The 20,228-nt window shown below is 45.2% G+C and overlaps 1 protein-coding gene across 1 annotated transcript in view; it reads left to right on the top strand.

Moving 5' to 3' along the window:
• The window catches only part of LOC309553071 (C-type lectin domain family 10 member A-like), a gene marked incomplete at its 5' end in the record, with an annotated part of 117,834 nt that overhangs the window by 3,614 nt on the left and 93,992 nt on the right, over positions 1–20,228 (top strand). The window contains one exon of the mRNA XM_082253970.1: positions 3,816–3,896. Within this exon, the coding sequence (XP_082110096.1) occupies positions 3,816–3,896 (81 nt within the window). The remainder of the gene's footprint in view (positions 1–3,815; positions 3,897–20,228) is intronic.

Here is a 20,228-nt window from a genome sequence, read left to right on the forward strand (position 1 = left end):
GTCAGCCCCTCACAGGCAAAGTGACATAGGGCTACGTCACTAGCTTGTGAGGGTCTAGGGAGCGAGCGCGCGCCGCCGGAGGCGCGCTCCCGCTCCCTCGTGGTCATGGACCCCCCCACGCGTGTGACCGGCGGACCCGATGTCCGCCGGCCACTCTGCGATCGGCGGGGGAGAGGGAGAAAGTCAGGCAGCTTGTGTAAACAAGCTGCCTGTCATTCTCCCCTCTGTATGAGAGCTGATCATATGGATCTACTATGTAGATCCGTTGATCACTCTGCATACAGCTGAAGCCACAGCCAATCACAGTAAGAATCCCGCCCCTAGGGACACACACAGCCCCTCCCTCTCAAATAAAGTTAACCCCTTCACTACCAGTGTATTTTTACAGTAACAGTGCATATATATAGCACTGATTACTGTAGAAATGTCACTGGTAACCCCAAAAGTGTCAAAAATGTCAGTCAAGGGTCCGATCTGTCCGCCCCAATGTCGCAGTACTGCAAAAAAAATCGCAGATCGCCGCCATTACGCGTTAAAAAAAAAAACAACAAAAATGACAAAAATCTTTCCCTTAGTCAGTAAACGCAATAACTTTTGCGCAAACCAATCAAAATACGCTTTTTGCGATTTTTTTTACCAAACATAGGTAGCATAAAACAAATTGGCCGAAAATGTTAAAACATTTTGATTTTTACATTTTTTTGGGGGGGAATTTCATATAAAAAAAAGGGAAAATATTGCTATTTTTGCAAAATTGACGCTCTGTTTTTTGTTTATAGCGCGTGATCAAAAAATCGCACGGGTGATCAAATACCGCCAAAAGAAAGCTCTGTTTGTGGGAAAAAAAGGACGCCAAATTTGTTTAGGTACAGCGTCGCACGACCGAGCAATTGTCCGTTAAAGTCACGCAGTGCCGAATCGCAAAATAGCCCCTGGTCGTTTAGCAGCCAAATCCTCCGGGGCTTAAGTGGGTAAAGAAAAAAAAAAATGACAAGTCAGGTTGATTTAACTACAACAGTTCCAGAAGGTTTTAACCCCCCCCCCCTTTTGTGACCAGGGCATTTTTTGCTATTCATCACTGCGTTACTTTAATTGGTAATTGCACGATTATGCAACACTGTACCCAAACAACATTTATATTTTTTTTCACACAAATAGAGCATTCTTTTGGTGATATTTGATCACTAATGTTTTTTTTTTTTTTTTATTATTATATAAAAAAAAAAAAAAAAGACTTGAAACGAAAAAAAAAAAAATAATTTTTACTTTCTGCTAAAAAACACATCTAATAAAAAAAAAAAATCTAGTTTCTTCATAAATTTTGATCAAAATGTATTCTGCTACATGTCTTTGGGGGGGGGGGGGGGGCGCAGTAGGTGTATATTAATTGGTTTGTGTGAAAGTTACCTTGACTATAAATTATGGTATATACAGTCAATCTGGAAAGTATTCACAGAACTTTTCTTTTTCCACATTTTGTTATGTTACAGCCTTATTCCAAAATGGATTGAATTCATTATTTTCCTCAAAATTCTACAAACAAATCCCTCATAATGACAACGTGAAAAAAAAGTTTATTTAAAATCTTTGTAAATTTATTAAAAATAAATAAACAAACAAATCCCATGTATATACGTATCATAGCCTTTGCTCAATACTTTGGTGAAGCTCCTTTGGCACCAATTACAGCCTCCAGTCTTTTTGAGTATGATGCTACAAGTTTGGCACACCTATTTTTGGGCAGTTTCTTCCATTCTTCTTTGCAGGACCTCTCAAGCTCCATCAGGTTGGATGAGGAGCATCGGTGCGCAGCCATTTTCAGATCTCTCCAGAGATGTTTAATCGGGTTCAAGTCTGGGCTCTGGCTGGGCCACTCAAGGACAATTACAGAGTTGTCCCATAGCCACTCCTTTGTTATCTTGGCTGTGTGCTTAGGGTCGTTGTCCTGTTGGAAGATGAACCTTCACCCCAGTCTGAGGTGCAGAGCGCTCTGGAGCAGGTTTTCATCAAGGATGTCTCTGTCCATTGCTGCATTCATCTTTCCCTCAATCCTGACTAGTCTCCCAGTTCCTGTCACTGAAAAACATCCCCACAGCATGATGCTGCCACCACCATGCTTCACTGTAGGGATGGTATTGGCCAGGTGATGAGCGGTGCCTGGTTTCCTCCAGACATGACGCTTGCCATTCAGGCCAAAAAGTTCAATCTTTGTTTCATCAGACCAAAGAATTTTGTTTCTCATGGTCTGAGAGTCCTTAGGGTGCCTTTTGGAAAACTCCAGGTGGGCTGTCATGTGTCTTTTAATAAGGAGGGGCTTCCGTCTGGCCACTCTACCATACAGGCCTGATTGGTGGAGTGCTGCAGAGATGGTTGTTCTTCTGGAAGTTCTTCTCTCCATAGAGAAACGCTGGAGCTCTGTCAGAGTGATCATTGGGTTCTCGGTCACCTCCCTGACTAAGACCCTTCTATCCCAAACACTTAGTTTGGCAGGGCGGGGCCACTCTAGGAAGAGTCCTGGGGGTTCCAAACATCTTCCATTTATGGATGATGGAGGCCACTGTTCTCATTGGGACCTTCAATGCCGCAGAAATGTTTCTGTACCCTTCCCCAGATCTGTGCCTCCATACAATCCTGTCTCGGAGGTCTACAAACAATTCCTTGGACTTCATGGCTTGGTTTGTGCTCTGACTTGCACTGGTAACTGTGGGACCTTCTATAGACAGATGTGTGCCTTTCCAAACCATGTCCAATTAACTGAGATTACCACAGGTGGCCTCCAATTAAGTTGTGGAAACATCTTAGGCATTATCAGTGGAAACAGAATGCATCTGAGCTCAATTTTGAAAAAGTATCCCCCCGAACCTTGCCACACGACCGCACGGGGGTGCTTTGAGGCAGGGGGGGCTCCCCCTCCAAAGCACCTTTTCTCAATGTTGATGAGGAAAAGGGTCTCTTCTCTAATCCCTACAACCCTGGTCTGGTGGTTGTGGGGGTGTGGGAGGTGACTTATCGGAATCTGGAAGCCACCTTTAACAAGGGGGCCCCCAGATTCTGACCCCCCCAATGTGAATGAGTATGGGGTACATAGAACCCTTAGGCTGGGTTCAAACCTAATGCTGATGCGGCCCACAGCAGGGGTCTGATGCATCCCTGCTCTCCGTTTCAGGGACGAATCAGGCCCAATTTTTTAAAAAATTTCGGACCTGAAATGGAGCCAAAGAAGCACAGGACCCCTGTGCAATCTGCTCCACAGACACCCCAGAGATATGTGACCCGGCTCCATTGAGAACCGATCACATGCCTCTGTCATGCAAATTGGATGCGAGGAAACCCAGCCTTACGCTTTCACCCACAAAAAATGTAAAAAGTAAATAAAAACATAAAGACAGTTTTTTAACAAATCCTTTATTTAACATGTTCCCCAATGTAAATCCAGCATCAATCACGATGAACGCCTACACACACCAAAGAAAAAAAAAAAAAAATCCTGATGCCCGCCAAACATGACTGCTCCCGTCAAGTGGCACTCACCTAATGACAGCTGCTTGCCGGTATGTAAACATGGGGGTGATGGTCACCTGGTGACATCACTGGGTGACTACACCCATATGACGTCACTCAGACCCCCTATCCTTGATGGCATGGGGGGGCGTGGTCCGCCATTAACCCCCTTGTGATATCAATAAAATTTAATTAAATTAAAAAAAATAATAAGGATAGATTGTCTTAAAATAAGAAAAAATAAATAAAAGCACCCCCTCGCCTCTCGTAAAGCACACTACTTCTTGTTAATTATGGTCTATGTTCCTTTTCAGGGCATCATTTTGAGGAAAATACCTATGTCAATAGGATTGATCTCAATGTTCAAAGGATGAAGAACACAGAAAAAGCCAATGGTAAGTTATTATAATGAGGGGAATCCTTCTTATCCATTATAGACATCTGAGGACCCGAGTCTCCATGTATAGGACACATGTCTACTAATACTGCTATACTGGATACACAGTATAAACCAGAGCAACCAATCACATATCACCTCATACTATGTCTGTATAGAGGAAGTAAAAGCCAATGTGTGTGTTTGTGTATATATATATATATACACACACATATATATATATATATATATATATATATATATATATATACACACACACATACACACTACATTACCAAAAGTATTGGGACCTCTTCCCTTACACAAACATAAACTTTAATGGCATCCCAGTCTTAGTCCATAGGGTTCAATATTGAGTTGGTCCAACCCTTTGCAGCTATAACAGCTTCAACTCTTCTGGGAAGGCTGTCCACAAGGTTTAGCAGTGTGTCTATGGAAATGTTTGACCATTCTTCCAGAGGCGCATTTGTGAGGTCAGGCACTGATGTCAGGTCTCTGTGCAGGATAGTCGAGTTTCTCCTCCCTAAACTCGCTCATCCAGGTCTTTATGGACCTTGCTTTGTGCACTGGTGTGCAGTCATGTTGGAACAGGAAGGGGCCATCCCAAAACTGTTCCCACAAAGTTGGAAGCATGAAATTGTCCCAAATGTCTTGCTATGCTGACACCTTAAACGTTGCCTTCACTGGAACTAAGGGGCCAAGCCCAAACACGTGTTCTATATTTTCCATGTTTCGATTACTGAATGTTACCAAATGTTTGAATTCAGCATTGTAAAAGCTGTATGTTATTTCTTTGATATTCAATAAAAATATTTTGGAAAAAAAAAAGAAAAACAACCCCGCACCATAATCCCCCTCTCCACCAAATGATTTGGACCAGTGCGCAAAGCAAGGACTATAAAGACATGGATGAGCGAGTCTGCAGTGAAGGAACTCAACTGGCCTACAAAGAGTCCTGACCTCAACCCGATAGAACACCTTTCTAAAGAATTAGAGCGAAGACTGCGAGCCAGGCCTTCTTGCCCAACATAAGTTCCTGACCTCACAAATGCTCTTCTGGAAGAATGGTCAAACATTCCCATAGACACACTTGTGGACGGCCTTCCCAGAAGAGTTGAAGCTGTTATAGCTGCAAAGGGTGGGCCAACTCAATATTGAACCCTACGGACTAAGACTGGGATGCCATTAAAGTTCATGTGTGTGTAAAGGCAGGCGTCCCAATACTTTTTGTAATATAGTAGCGTTTGTGTGTGTGTGTGTGTGTGTGTGTGTGTGTGTGTGTGTAAATATATATAGTTGTAGTGGAAGATCTATAACTGGAAGGTCTATAATCATCACATTAATGTCACATTCACCTAATATAACAGATTTATTATAGCAACCACGCAGATGATCCTGAATGAATTAAAATGAGTAAAATTCTTTCTTTAGAAGTTTTTAGGTGAGATAAGAATACTGGAAGATTGTGTTGGCTGATACACACAGAATTATTTACTATCCTCTCTGTCTGTAGTAGTGATTCCGCCTGCCAGGAATACACAGTACCGGGTGATACTGATCCTGGTGGTCCTCCTAACATTGGCCTTCATTACCGTGGTCATCCTCACCAGTTTCCTGTTCATTTACTGTGAGTATCTCTATTATAATTGTCAGTTATGTCCTCTTTGTTATTACAATAAAGAAGGGGAAGAATTATATATTATTGGATAGCACTTGGAGGGGAGGGGGGGTCTCAGCAGCTAGGGCTGGAGGGGACAGCGCCAGGACTTAATTTTGATTCCCTGTTCTGTTCACCCCTGGAAACTGATGACTATATTCAAGAAGAAAATTGTAAGGGAAGGGTGCACAAAGGATGAAAGGGGGTGATTCAATAAATCTTCCTCAGACTGTCTGGTATGAAGACTTGGTGGATGGCTTGGTAGTCCTAAAAAATGTAGTGAATAGAGTTGAGCGGACACCTGGATGTCCGTGTTCGGCGGGTTCGGCCGAACTTGAAAAAAAAGTCCGGGTCCGTGTCCCGGACTTTTGCCAAACTTTTCCCGGACACCGAACCCCATTGAAGTCAATGGGGACCCGAACTTTCAGGCACTAAAATGGCTCTAAAACACCAATGGAAAGGGCTAGAGTGCTGCAAATGGCAGCAAAACCTAGTTAAGAGCGTGGCAAGTGCTCTGCAAACAAATGTGGATAGGAAAATAAGTTAAAACAACAAAAAAAAAAAACAGAAAAATAAAACAATGTTCTTCATCTCTGAGGCTGCATTCACATGTCAGCGTTTGGATCGCGGGCAGAACCGCCGCGGTTCCGCCCGCGATCTGGAGATTTTTGCAAATCGCGGGACGCCTGGCGTTGCCCGTTGATTTGCAATAGCCCCCCAAACGCCGAGCGATGTTGCCGCGATTTCCGCCTGCCGAATCGCGGCAACATCGCGCAAACAAAATCGCGGGACGCAATACGCTCCAAAGAAGCGTTTGGGGGGCTATTGCAAATCAACGGGCAACGCTAGGCGTCCAGCGATTTGTAATAAATCTCCGGATCGCGGGCGGAACTGCGGCGGTTCTGCCCGCGATCCATACGCTCACATGTGAACGGAGCCTTAAGGACGAGGCCCATATGGAGTAGGAGGGAGGTTGAGGTGGTGGTGGATGTGGTGGTGTCATAGGCGTACCTGGGCACACCCTAATCACCTAGGGCACATAGCATTATCGCTCTGTTTGCCAGTGAGGAGATGGGAAAGATCTCCCTCGGACCTGCTCTGCTCTATTTCTCTTTGCCAGCAGGGAGAGTAATGTATCAGGGCCATGTACATGTAGGCAAACACATGCATGTGTATTTAAACTTTGGGGTGAACACCCTAATGCAATAGGCTGCGCACACCTATGGGCGGTGTAGGTGGAAGCGGCGGTGAAGGAGGACCAGGGCCGGATTAAGAGCATCATGGGCTTGGTGCTGAGGATTTTGAAGGGCCTTAAGGGCTGTGCCTTGGCATGCACCCAGAGGAGGAAGGGTGCAGCCATGCATGCCTAATTCAACATGGGATGCTGTCTCTGAAGCCCATAAACACATCCATGCATCTGCAACTGTCCCTCCTTGTCCGGCCTTCGTGCTGTGTGGGGAGGTTCTGAGGGAGCTGCCTGGGGAAGCGAGCATAGAAGCCAGACTTCTGTGTTTACAAGTGACAGAAGAGCGGTAACAGTGAATATGGCCAACCTGGGGCCTATATTAAGGTAGGGGCCTGGAGCTGCAGCTCCAGTAGCCCCTATGTTAATCTGGCCCTGAGGAGGACGAGGTAGCCAACACTGCTTTTCTTCAGAAATTTTAAATGAGGGTACACCCCAAAAGAGTGAGAAAGAGCAAAAATAGAACAATGGCTGGGTAAGGTCGGTATCCATCGCTATTCTGCACACGGTACGGAAAAGTCCCGTGGGATCCATGCCTGGTTCATTTTAATGAACGTGAGCTTGTCCACATTGTCTCTGGACAGGCGGCTGCGCTTGTCAGTGATAACGCCCCTAGCCGTGCTAAATACCCGTTCAGATAATACACTGGCTGCAGGGCACGCCAGCACCTCCAAGGCATAAAGGGCAAGCTAAGGCCATGTGCCCAATTTGGAGACCCAGAAGTTGAAGGGGGCAGACCCGTCATTCACTACATGTAGGCGTGTGCACACATACTGCTCCACCATGTTGGTGAAATGCTGCCTCCTGCTAAGACGTTCCATATGAGCTGCTGGTGCTGCTGTTTGTTGTGGCGTGCTGACAAAGCTTTTCCACATTTCAGCCATGCTAACCCTGCCTTCTGAGGTGCTGGCGGTGCCCTGGTTGCGTTGGCGACCTCTTCCTCCTCCTCCTCCTCTGCCTTGTGCTTCCACTGTGGCCACGCTGTCAGGTGGGAATGCCAGCAGCATCGCGTCTACCAGCGTGCGCTTGTACTCGCGCATCTTGCGATCGCGCTCCAGTGAGTGAATTAAGGACGGTACGTTGTCCTTGTAACGGGGATCCAGCAGCGTGGCCACCCAGTAATCAGCACAAGTTAGAATGTGGGCAACTCGGCGCTCGTTGTGGAGACACTGCAGCATGTAATCGCTCATGTGTGCCAGGCTGCCCAAAGGCAACGAAAGGCTGTCCTCTGTGGGAGGTGTATCGTCTGTGTCTTCTGTATCCCCCCAGCCACGCACCTGTGATGGCCATGAGCTGGCCTGGGTGTCACCCTGCTGTGAACATGGTTCCATCTCCTCCTCCGTCTCCTCCTCCTCATCCTCCTCATCCTCCAGAACTGTGCCCCTGCTGGACAATTGTGTCCCTGGCGTTTGTGTGTGCAGGAACCCACCCTCGGAGCCCCTTGTGAATGACTGCCCTGAAAGCCTTGGAAATGTTACCTCTTCATCCTCCTCCTCCTCCTCCTCATCCTGTGCCACATCCTCTTCCATCATCGCCCGAATTGTTTTTTCAAGGAGGCATAGAAGTGGGATAGTTAAGCTGAGAACGGCGTCATTGCCACTGGCCATGTTGGTGGAGTACTCAAAACAGCGCAACAAGGCAAACAGGTCTCGCATGGAGGCCCAGTTATTGGTGGTGAAGTGGTGCTGTTGCGCAGAGCGACTTACGCGTGCGCGCTGCAGCTGAAACTCCACTATGGCCTGCTGCTGCTCGCACAGTCTTTCCAGCATGTGCAAGGTGGAGTTCCACCTTGTGGGCACGTCACATATGAGGCGGTGTGCGGGAAGGCCGAAGTTACGCTGCAGCGCTGACAGGCGAGCAGCAGCAGGGTGAGAACGCCGAAAGTGCGCACAGACGGCCCGCACTTTCTGCAGCAACTCTGACATATCGGTGTTGTTTTTAAGGAACCTCTGCACCACCAAATTCAGCACATGCGCCAGGCAAGGGATGTGCGTCAAACCGGCTAGGCCCAGAGCTGCTATGAGATTTCGCCCGTTATCGCACACCACCAGGCCGGGCTTGAGCAACCACTCATTTGTCTGCTGTTCCATGCTCCTCCACAACTCCTGCGCGGTGTGTGGTTTTTCCCCCAAACAGGCAAGTTTTAAAACTGCCTGCTGTCGTTTACCCCTGGCCGTGCTGAAGTTGGTGGTGAAGGTGTTACGCTGTCCGGATGAGGAGGCGGTAGAGGATGAGGAAGTGGAGTAGGAGGAGTTAAGAACAGGAGGCAAACTGAAGCGCCCTGCAATCCTCGGTGGTGGAAGGACATGCGCCAAATTGCTATCCGCCTCAGGCCCATCCGCCACTGCATTTACCCAGTGTGCCGTTAGGGAGATATAACGCCCCTGACCGTGCTTACTTGTCCACGTATCGGTAGTTAGGTGGACCTTGCCACAGATGGCGTTGAGCAGTGCACACCTGATTTTTTCCCCCACTTGGTTGTGCAGGGAAGGGATGGCTTGCCTGGAAAAGTAGTGGCGGCTGGGCACGACGTACTGTGGGACAGCCACCGACATAAGGTTTTTAAAACTGTGCGTCTCCACCAGATGGAATGACAGCATTTCAAAGGCCAAGAATTTTGAAATGCTGGCATTCAGGGCCAGGGATCGTGGGTGGGTAGGGGGGTACTTCCTCTTCCTCTCAAGTGTTTGGGAGATGGAAAGCTGAACGCTTCCACGGGACATTGTGGAGATGGTTGGTGACCCAGGTGGTGGTGTTGCTGACAGATCGTCTGTTTGCGGGGTGGCAGGTGCCGGTATCACTACAGATGTGGATGGAGCTGCCGAGACTGCAGCAGAGGAAGCAGGATGAGCCAGAGACGTTTCTAGGTTTTGAAGGTGTCTACTCCACTGCAGCTTGTGCTTTGCACTTAGATGCCTGATCATGCAGGTTGTGCTCAGGTTGAGAAGGTTTATGCCTCGCTTCAGGCTCTGATTGCACAGGGTGCAAACCACTCATGTCCTGTCATCAGCACATTTTCTAAAGAACTTCCACGCTAGAGAACTCCTTTGAGCTGGCTTTGCTGCGCTCGTTCCCTTGCTGCGTTGGGCAGTAGCAGGCGTAGTGTCTAGGGCACGGTTTCTGCACCCTGCTCCCTCTTCTGCTGTGCTGGTGTAACGCTCCTGCGTTTTACGTATGATGTGGATTTTCAGCTGCAGAAATATTCCACTTCAGTAGTCATGTAGAGAAACGCTGAGACACCATTCCCAACTCTCAATGACTCATCATGTGTGGATGATCTCAATTCAGCAAGTAAATACACACACTCAATAAGATGTTTCCTAGAGTGACTTATGTATATAGTAACACAGCGATGATAGGCTGAAGAGACAGGTTGGGTAGAGATGGTAGATGACAGACACTTGAAAGGAAATGTTCTTGAAAGTAAGATAGTAGCAGATGGGATGCAGATAGGTTTAGCAATCATGTATGGTAGTAGATGACAGAGTAGCAGGTGGACATACAAGAGAGATCAACCCAGTGCAAGAACAGGTGGTAGTAGGCTCAAGAGCTAGCAATCTTAGATAATGCAGATGTAGTAATAGTCCTTAGTATGCAGAGCTAGATAGTGTAAGCTTTAGTATAAAGGTTATAGAGGTTTCCCCTGTGGGGTACTTATCACTAATAGCAATGTAGCAGAGGAGAGGTTCGGCAAGAGCGGATGATCCGGTAGCGGGATACAGGGATCAGCGCAGCTTGGTTCCGACAGCGAGGTATGCTTGCAAGCATGTGAGCTTCAAGACAGGTTAGCATCAAGGCACAAAGCAGTTTGAACGAACACATGTGAGTGAGAGCCGGCGATCTAAATAGCCATCCAGTCCGGCGCTCAGTGATGACAGCATCAGTCTTAAAGGTGTATGCGCACCTTACCAAAAGAGAATGGTGGGGCGCATACACTTATGAAAGAGTAATTAGGGTACCCAAAGGTACCAGAACATTACAGCTGGTGGCTCTGTGCGACCACCGCCTCTTCCTCCAAACTACTCAGGTCACCTGCATGACTTTCATTCCATGTGGGGTCGAGGACCTCATCGTCCTCCACATCATCTTCCACCCAGTCTTCACCCCTGCCCTCCTTGTCGGTCTCCACAATTCTGAACGCCGCAGCAGTTGGCACCTGCGTTTCGTCATCATCGGAGACGTGCTGTGATGGTCCTTGTATGTTTTCATCTTGAGAAATAAGTGGTTGGGCATCGCTGCACTCAATCTCTTCCACTTCTGGGGCAGGGCTAGGTGGATGGCCCTGGGAAACCCTGCTGACAGAGTCATCAAAAAGAAGAAGAGACAGCTGTATGGCTTAAGGGCTCAGACTGCTTGCCTGATTTGCAAGGGGGTGAGGTGAAAGACGGTTGGACATCGGCTGCAGGTGCCAACTCTGACCTTTCTGCAGTAGACTGGGTGGGAGACAATGTGAAGGAACTGGAGGCACTGTCAGCAGCAAACCAATCTACTATCGCCTCTACTTCTTCTGGCCTCATCACTTCTAGAGGCGTATGATGCCCTACCAAATACTGCTGCAGGTTCTGTCGCCTACTCACACTTGAGGAAGGTGTTTCACTTGTGCGTGTAGCTGGCACAGATCGACCACGTCCTCTCCTTGCAACAGGAGCTCTACCAGCAGCACCACGACCCAGGCCACGGCCCCTATTTGACGGTCTCCTCATATTTCTGTAATTTATGATCTTGCCCTAGAAAGGTGTTTATTGAATAGCGGAACAAAACAACAACAGTATCGCACGGGTGTATCTCACAGTCAAATATGCAAACTATGCCGCAATTTAATGTTTTTTACCCCAAAAGGGTGTATATTGAATAGCGGAATAGGAAAAAGGATAAAAAAACAGTGTATCTCACACGTACAAACACAGACTAGGCCCCGATTAAAATTTGTTGTACCCTAAAGGGAGGATGAGGAAGAGGAGTAGGAGGAGTTGGGAACAGGAGGCAAACTGAAGCGCCCTGCAATCCTCGGCGGTGGAAGGAGATGCGCCAAACAAATTTAAAAGGTGTATCTCACACGTACCGATACAGACTATGCCGTAATTTAATTTTTTACACTCCAAAAGGGTGTATATTGAATAGCGGAATAGGAAAAATTTTATAATACGGTGTATCTCACACGTACAAACACAGACTAAGCCCTGATTACAATTTTTTGTACCCTAAAGGCAGGATGAGGAAGAGGAGTAGGAGGAGTTGGGAACAGGAGGCAAACTGAAGCGCCCTGCAATCCTCAGCGGTAGAAGGAGATGCGCCAAACAAATTTAAAAAGGTGTATCTCACATGTACCGATACAGACTATCCCGCAATTTAATTTTTTACACTCAAAGGGTGTATATTGAATAGCGGAATAGGACAAATTTTACAAAACGGTGTATCTCACACGTACAAACACAAACTAGGCCCCAATTACATTTTCTGTACCCTAAAGGCAGGATGAGGAGTAGGAGGAGTTGGTAACAGGAGGCTAAACTGAAGCGCCCTGCAATCCTCGGCGGTAGGAGATGCGCCAAACAAATTTAAAAAGGTGTATCTCACATGTACCGATACAGACTATCCCGCAATTTAATTGTTTATACCCAAAGGTTTTGATTAAATAGCGGAATAGAAAATATTATCAAAAAAAGGTGTATGTATCTCACACGTACAGAAGCAGACTAGGCCCCAATTACTATTTTTTGTACCCCCAAAGGCAGGATGAGGAGTAGGAGGAGTTCGGAACAGGCAGCACCCTCAAATCTTCAGAAGTATGAGATGCGCCCCAAAAATTGGAAAGGTGGATCTCACACGTACCAACACAGACTATCCCGCAATTTAATTGTTTATACCCAAAGGTTTTTATTGAATAGCGGAATAGAAAATATTATCAAAAAAAGTGTATGTATCTCACACGTACAGAACCAGACTAGGCCCCAATTACTATTTTTTGTACCCCCAAAGGCAGGATGAGGAGTAGAAGGAGTTCGGAACAGGCAGCACCCTCAAATCTTCAGAAGTATGAGATGCACCCCAAAAATTGGAAAGGTGTATCTCACACGTACCAACACAGACTATCCCGCAATTTAATTGTTTATACCCAAAGGTTTTTATTGAATAGCAGAATAGAAAATATTATCAAAAAAAGTGTATGTATCTCACACGTACAGAACCAGACTAGGCCCCAATTACTATTTTTGTACCCCCAAAGGCAGGATGAGGCGTAGGAGGAGTTCGGAACAGGCAGCACCCTCAAATCCTCGGAAGTATGAGATGAACCCCAAAAATTGGAAAGGTGTATCTCACACGTACCAACACAGACTATCCCGCAATTTAATTGTTTATACCCAAAGGTTTTTATTGAATAGCGGAATAGAAAATATTATCAAAAAAAGGTGTATGTATCTCACACGTACAGAACCAGACTAGGCCCCAATTACTATTTTTTGTACCTCCAAAGGCATGATGAGGAGCAGGAGGAGTACGGAACAGGCAGCACCCTCAAATCTTCAGAAGTATGAGATGAACCCCAAAAATTGGAAAGGTGTATCTCACACGTACCAACACAGACTATCCCGCAATTTAATTGTTTATACCCAAAGGTTTTTATTGAATAGCGAAATAGAAAATATGATATAAAATTGGTGTGATTTATCAATAGCAGACATGGGAGTAAGTCACGCATGTGCAAGTCACAAGCAAGTCTCAAGTCGTAACCTTCAAGTCACAAGCAAGTCCCAAGTCACTGTGGCGAAAAGCAAGCAAGTCAAGTCGAGTCACTGCTAGAAGTCAAGCAAGTCAAGTCATTTATTTTGGTCAAGTCGCAAATCAAGTCAAAATACCGATCTACCCCAATTTTCACCTTTAAATGAGTTAAAAGTCAGTGGTCAGGAAAGGTTTTGTTTTATTTTCAACATTAACAGAGGACAGAGGATGTACATGGCAAGTATAGGATGGTGGCACACAGAGGATGTACATGGCAAGTATAGGATGGTGGCACACAGAGGATGTACATGGCAAGTATAGGATGGCACACAGAGGATGTACATGGCACACAGAGGATGGCACACACACACACAGTGGATGGCACACACACATACAGAGGATGTATATGGCAGGAAAAGGATGGCACACAGATTATGTACATGGCACACAGAGGATGGCACATAGAGGATGTACATGGCACACAGAGGATGTACATGACACACAAAGGATGGCACACAGAGGATGGCATGCAGAGGATGTATATATATGGCAGGAAAAGGATGGCACACAGACAATGGCACGCACACAGACGATGGCACACAGAGGATGGCACACAGAGGGTGGCACACAGAGGGTGTACATGGCACACAGAGGATGTACATGGCAGCCAGAGGATGGCACACACACACAGCGGATGGCACACACACACATACAAATATAAATAAAATATATGTATGTCCATTGTCCACCCCTGGTAATTGAAGTCTTGGCAGTTACTAGGCAGAACAAACACCCTCCTGAACATTGACACTCCAGAGCAGTATAAATCAGCACATAACAGATGAGGACATAAGAGGTGAATTTATCAATTTGCAGACCTCTTCCTCTGCAGAAAATTTCTGGTTGGTTGTGATATGTTTGTACAGATTTGTGCAACTGCATTGCATTAAAAATACCTACCAAAATGTTGGTTAATGAATTGGGGGGGGGGGTTACCAGTCAGTCCAGCATACTACCCAAACCTCCTATACAGAGCCTCAGTGCCCCTCAACATTTCACACTACCCAAACCCTCCATAAAAGCCCTCAGTCCCCACCAGGGCCGCTGATAGAAATCATGGGGCCCCGTATGACCCCATGCTGTCATAGCGCGGGGGGGGGGGGGGGTAAAATTGGGTAAACTAGTGGCAGGAGCATGTTACATATTCCACCCTAAAAACAGGTGAAACATGTAACATGTTCCAAATGGTGAACTTATCCTTTAATAACCATTACTATTTTAAAATTACACATATTATAAAGCAACAGAGCCTTATGTCTTATTTTAGAACTTTTTTCACAACTGCTAGTTAGATGGGATGAGCTCAGGTGTGTTCGGACCCTAGTCTGAACCCACCATAGCTTTCCTGCCTGGAATCTGTCACAGCGCCCCAGCAATCATAACTGGAGCTGAATGGGACAAATGTCAGTGTTTTGATGTCCATGCCCGTTCAGAGAGTGCCCACATATACCACAGACTTGTGGTGGCTTTATGGGTAGCAAGATGTAAATGGACTTGTGTCCACTTACATCAGGATAACTCTGATCTGTCACATTTAGGACGCAGGCCTTTTTAATTTTTTTTTTGGACCTGAATTGGCACGGGGGTAAGTTGGTGTAAACAGGCACAAGTCCATTTACATTGGGACTCCCTAGACCTACATGGAGCTTTCAATCAGGTCCCCAGAAAAAAACAAACAGGCAAACCTAGATGGAAAGCTGGGGTGAAAGGTTCTTAAAAGGGGAGTGGTTTGAGGGGTGGCAAAAATGTAGCTCAGCTGTGTGTTTTTACTAGCCCCCACCCTAAACACAAGTGTAAAGTAGCATCTAACTGTGTCCTAATGATGATGATCATCATCATCATTATGTTGCTCACAGCACAGCAGGTTCTCTATCGATCTGCTGTGTGTTGCAGACTATAACACAATACAGCCATAACACAGTCAGCACCCAACAGATATGTGACACTCAGAGAGACATAGAGAGCCTGCTGTGCTGTGAGAATGCAACAGAATGCTGATGATTATCATCATCCTAAGCACACAGCAGGGAATCTGAGGACTGCACTTTCCTGAGTAACCTATCTGACCTGTCAGACAGTTTGTCATGTGCAGGGGACTGCTTGCCTGTGTCTGAAGTTAGAAGAACTCCCGCTGCGCTCTGAACCTCCTCAGTGATCAATCTCTCCCTCAGGCTCGACGGGCTGCAGAGCTGACACCTTCTGAGGCAGGGAAGCGGCTCCACATTTGAATCCATCTGCCAGGGGGAAGGCGCACACAGTGGACAGCTGGAACTTTGATCTGGACAGGTGAAGAGCAGAATGCGGAGCGGGATAATGTGCCTGCGCCCGAAAATGGCAAAAAAGTCCCTCCTCTGCTCTCACCTCCTGGGCCCCTCTGTTGACCTAAGGGGGCCCAGGAAATCCCTATAATCCCTAAAATTAAGTGGGTTATAATGTCCTCCAGACATCCCATTCCCACAGATCTCCTCCCCCGAGCTCCCTCCAGAAACCTCCTCCTAGCCCACTGCTTTTCACTTCTCTCCTTTACCTTCTGTGGCTGCAGTGTCCTGTCCCAGCATGCGCCGATGGAGTCTCCTCTCAGCTTCTCCCCTTCCCGGTCAGCTGACCTATGTATACAGCATTAGCATGAAAGGATGGCACATGCAGACAGTCGATGGATAGAAAAAAAGAATAAAGCAGCTGCAGCAGTCTGAGTGATTACTTACCTTCCACGGGCCGGCCGCACAGCACATGAGGGAGGAGATGGGTGGAGCCAGTCTTCTTGGCGCGGAGGAGAGGAGGACGAGCCGAAGAGGAGGATCCTCCTCCGCTGTGCATGATGGGTCCTGATCACACAGAACGTCACTGGTTGCTAGATGCCAATCGGGCTGGCCTTCCCTAGCAACCAGTGCAGCGGAGAGCCGGAGACAGTCGAGGGCGGCACACCAAAGCAGTGGGGGTCAAGTCAGTGCAAGTCATAGGTCGCAAGTCAAAGTCAAGTCGCAAGTCATAGGTCGCAAGTCAAAGTCAAGTCGAGTCATTTATAGAATTCTGTCAAGCAAGTTGCAAGTCCTCAAACAGGTGACTCGAGTCTGACTCGAGTCAAGTCATGTAACTCGAGTCACCCACCTCTGATCAATAGCACATGTGAACAGCAGTGTCTTATATCAGTCAACTCTGCTGCAGGCTATGGAGGGAAAAAAAAAATTCCCCTTTTAAGTTTGTAATTTTTAACTAGATTAGTACAGACTATGCCACAATTTAATTTTTTTAACCCAAGGGTGTATATTGAATAGTGGAATAGAAAAAAGTGTATAACTTTTGAAATCACTCAATAATAGCACATGTGTGAACACAGCAGTGTATGATCACAGTCAGCACTGCACAGCACTGAAGGAAAAACGCTGCACACAGTGACTGATAGAAAATACTTTTCTCCCTCCTCCTCAGTGGGCAAAAAAGATTGTGTTCACACCACCCCACACACAGCAAAATCGATGTGGACCACTGACACCTGCCTATCTCCAGCCTCTCCCTAAAAGGATTGATAAGATCGGTCACTGCAAACCCCCCCCCCCCACACAGCAAAATAGATTGTAGAACACTGACCCTAAAAATCAGCAGCCTCGCCCTAAAATGCCCTACAACTCGCCCTGCCTAACACACTCCGACCTGTCCCTTAATTCTATCTGGACACAAATGAGTTTTGCCTGTCTGTCCCTAATCAGCAGCCAGCACGTATTATGTGTGCTCTGTCCCTGAACTACAGCATAATGACGCAGCGGCGCTCCGTCTCGAACTTATAAAGACTTGGTCACATGCTTCAGATGGCCAATCACAGCTACTAATACATTTGTAGGCATGGCTGGGATGGCTTAAGGCACACCAGTTAAACGCTTGTTGATTGGCTGTTGAAAGCCCGCCATGAAAAGCGCGCCAATGCATACAAAACCCGGAAATAAAACGACCGAACACGGATTTTTACCCTAATATACAGTAAAGTTTTCGGGTCCGTGTTCGGGTAACAAAAATCCAATTATTCGGTACGAACACGAATAATACAGTCCGTGTTCGCTCAACCCTAGTAGCGAAGCCTTCTACATTCAATCACCAGACCAATAATCTTGGCCTGCTCACATTCTTGTGAAAGATGTCTTCCTGGAACAGAAATTCCCTCTTGCACAGCAAAAGAACTGGGACACAGGTCATCATTTTGTTCAGCAGTGGAAACCATGGTCTCCTGGGCCAGAATGGAATGAGGGCAATCACCAAGACCCCCCTCCCACTGCATCTTCAGCAAGCAACCATGTAGGAGAATTTAGGTGCACAAATCTGAAGGGCCACAAATTGGAAAGACCATCATGGCTTCTAAGTGTTGTCAGAAATGAAGAGAAAAGAAGACTTCTGGTAGATAAGCTTCCTTTCAGAGATGCGCTCAAGATATTAACACCCAGGCGTATATCACCAGTATAAAACAAAGTATATACATTTATGCGCACCTTTATCATCTTGCATGTGAGTGTTATTCTGTTTTTTAAAATAAAGTCTGTTGGATTTTATGCTATGGCGTTCCCCTCTTGTTTTATACTATTGATATACGCCTGGGTGTTAATAACTTGAGCGCATCTCTGGGAGCCAGCTGAATTTCCTATGCCCTCTGGAGTTTTATGTAATATGCGCATAACCAGCGGGGATCTGGTAAGAAGCGCTGAGATTGGTGGTGGATTCATTCGTTCTTTTGCCTGTCAGCAACCTCTTGTCATTATCTAATTTTTTTTTTTTTTTTTTGCTTTTTAGTGTAGATGTGACATATGAGGACTTTTTGACCCCAAATCTCACATTAAAGAGGACCTGTCCTGCTTATTTCTATTACAAGAGATATTTACATTCCATGTAATAGGAACAAAAGTGATCACATTTTTTTTTTTTTTTTAAGGGACAGTGTAAAAATAAAAAAATAAAAAGTAAAATAAAAAAAGTGTAAAGCGCCCGTCCCTCCGTCCTGCCCACATATGTAAACGGTATTCAAACCACACATGTGAGGTATTGCCGCCATTGTCAGAGCAAGACCGATAATTCTAGCCCTAGACCTCCTCTGTAACTCTAAGCTGGTAACCTTTAGAAATTTTTAAATAGACGCCTATGGAGTTTTTCAGGTACCAAAGTTTGTCGCCATTCCACGAGCGTGCGCAATTTTGAAGCATGAGATGTTGGGTATCATTTTCCTCGGCATAACATTATCTTTCACATTATAGAAAAAATCGGGCTAACTTTACTGTTTTCTTATTTTTTCTTAATCTTTTATTTATTTTTTATATTGTTTACAATCATTATATCATATAGCATATACACTAGAAAGGAGATCAATCACAGCATTTTGATTTTTTTTTTTTTTAAACCAACCAATTTTCTCCTTTTCTCCTTTATATCTCCCAAATGATTGTACCTTATCAAATACGCTCTAGCATCCATTCTCTAAATTTTAAATCAAAAAAATAAAAATAATCAAAGAAAAACCCTAGGAAAAATAAATAAATAAATAAAAATTATTTATTTTCTTATTTTTTAATTCAAAAAAGTGTATTTTTTCCAAAAAAATCCGTTTGTAAGACCGCTGTGCAAATACAGTGTGACATAAAGTATTGCAATGATCTCCATTTTATTCTATAGGGTCTCTGCTAATAAAAAAAAAAAAAAAATATATATATATATATATATATATATATATATATATATATATATATATATATATATATATATATATATATATATATATATATATATATATATATATATATATATATATATATATATTGTTTTGGGGTTCTAAGTAATTTTCTAGCAAAGAATACTGATTTTAACTTGTAAAAAACAAATGTCAGAAATGGACCTGGTCCTTAAGTGGTTAACCATAAATAAAATCATTGCTCCTAAAAAAAAATTGTTTAATATAAGCAATTATTGATACATGTCCCCCGGGACAATACCCAGATCCCCATACCCCTTTTATGGCCAATTACTTGCATATAAGCCTTCAAAATGGGCACTTGTGATTTTTCCTGTTTCCGCTCCCATAGACTTCAATGGGGTTCACCGTTCAGGTTAGAACATTTCCCCTGTTCCAAAGTTCTGCTGTGAACCCAACAGGGAGGTTTTCTGCCCATCCTTACTTACAAACAGTTTGACAGTCTGTAGAAGCAATTGGGTTGCTTATTAAAGGGGTTAAAAATGTGGAAGCCACAAAAAAAACATGACTATTGTTTTACGGTACTCTGTTATGCTGTTGCAGCTTTCTAATACCATAACTAAAAACATCTGCTATGGAGAAATCGCCAAAACTTCCTCTTTTGAGGTCTAGTTTTCAGTGTTTTCAGATTTCGAACAACTTTCATAATTTGACCATTTTTAACCACTTTACCACCGGAGGATTTTGCTGTCTTACGTCCATTCGGCACTGTGCGACTTTAACTGACAATTGTGCGGCCATGCGACGCCGTACCCAAACGCAATTTACATCCTTTTTTTCCCACAAACAGAGCTTTCTTTTGGTGGTATTTGATCACCTGTGCGATTTTTAGTTTTTGCGCTATAATTAAAAAAAGAGCGTAAATTTTGAAAAAATAACAATATTTTTCAATTTTTTTTATATGAACCCCCCCCCCCTCCCCCAA

Source organism: Pelophylax lessonae (assembly GCF_965119305.1).
Source record: "Pelophylax lessonae genome assembly, chromosome: 4".
NCBI classification, from domain to species: Eukaryota; Metazoa; Chordata; class Amphibia; order Anura; family Ranidae; genus Pelophylax; species Pelophylax lessonae.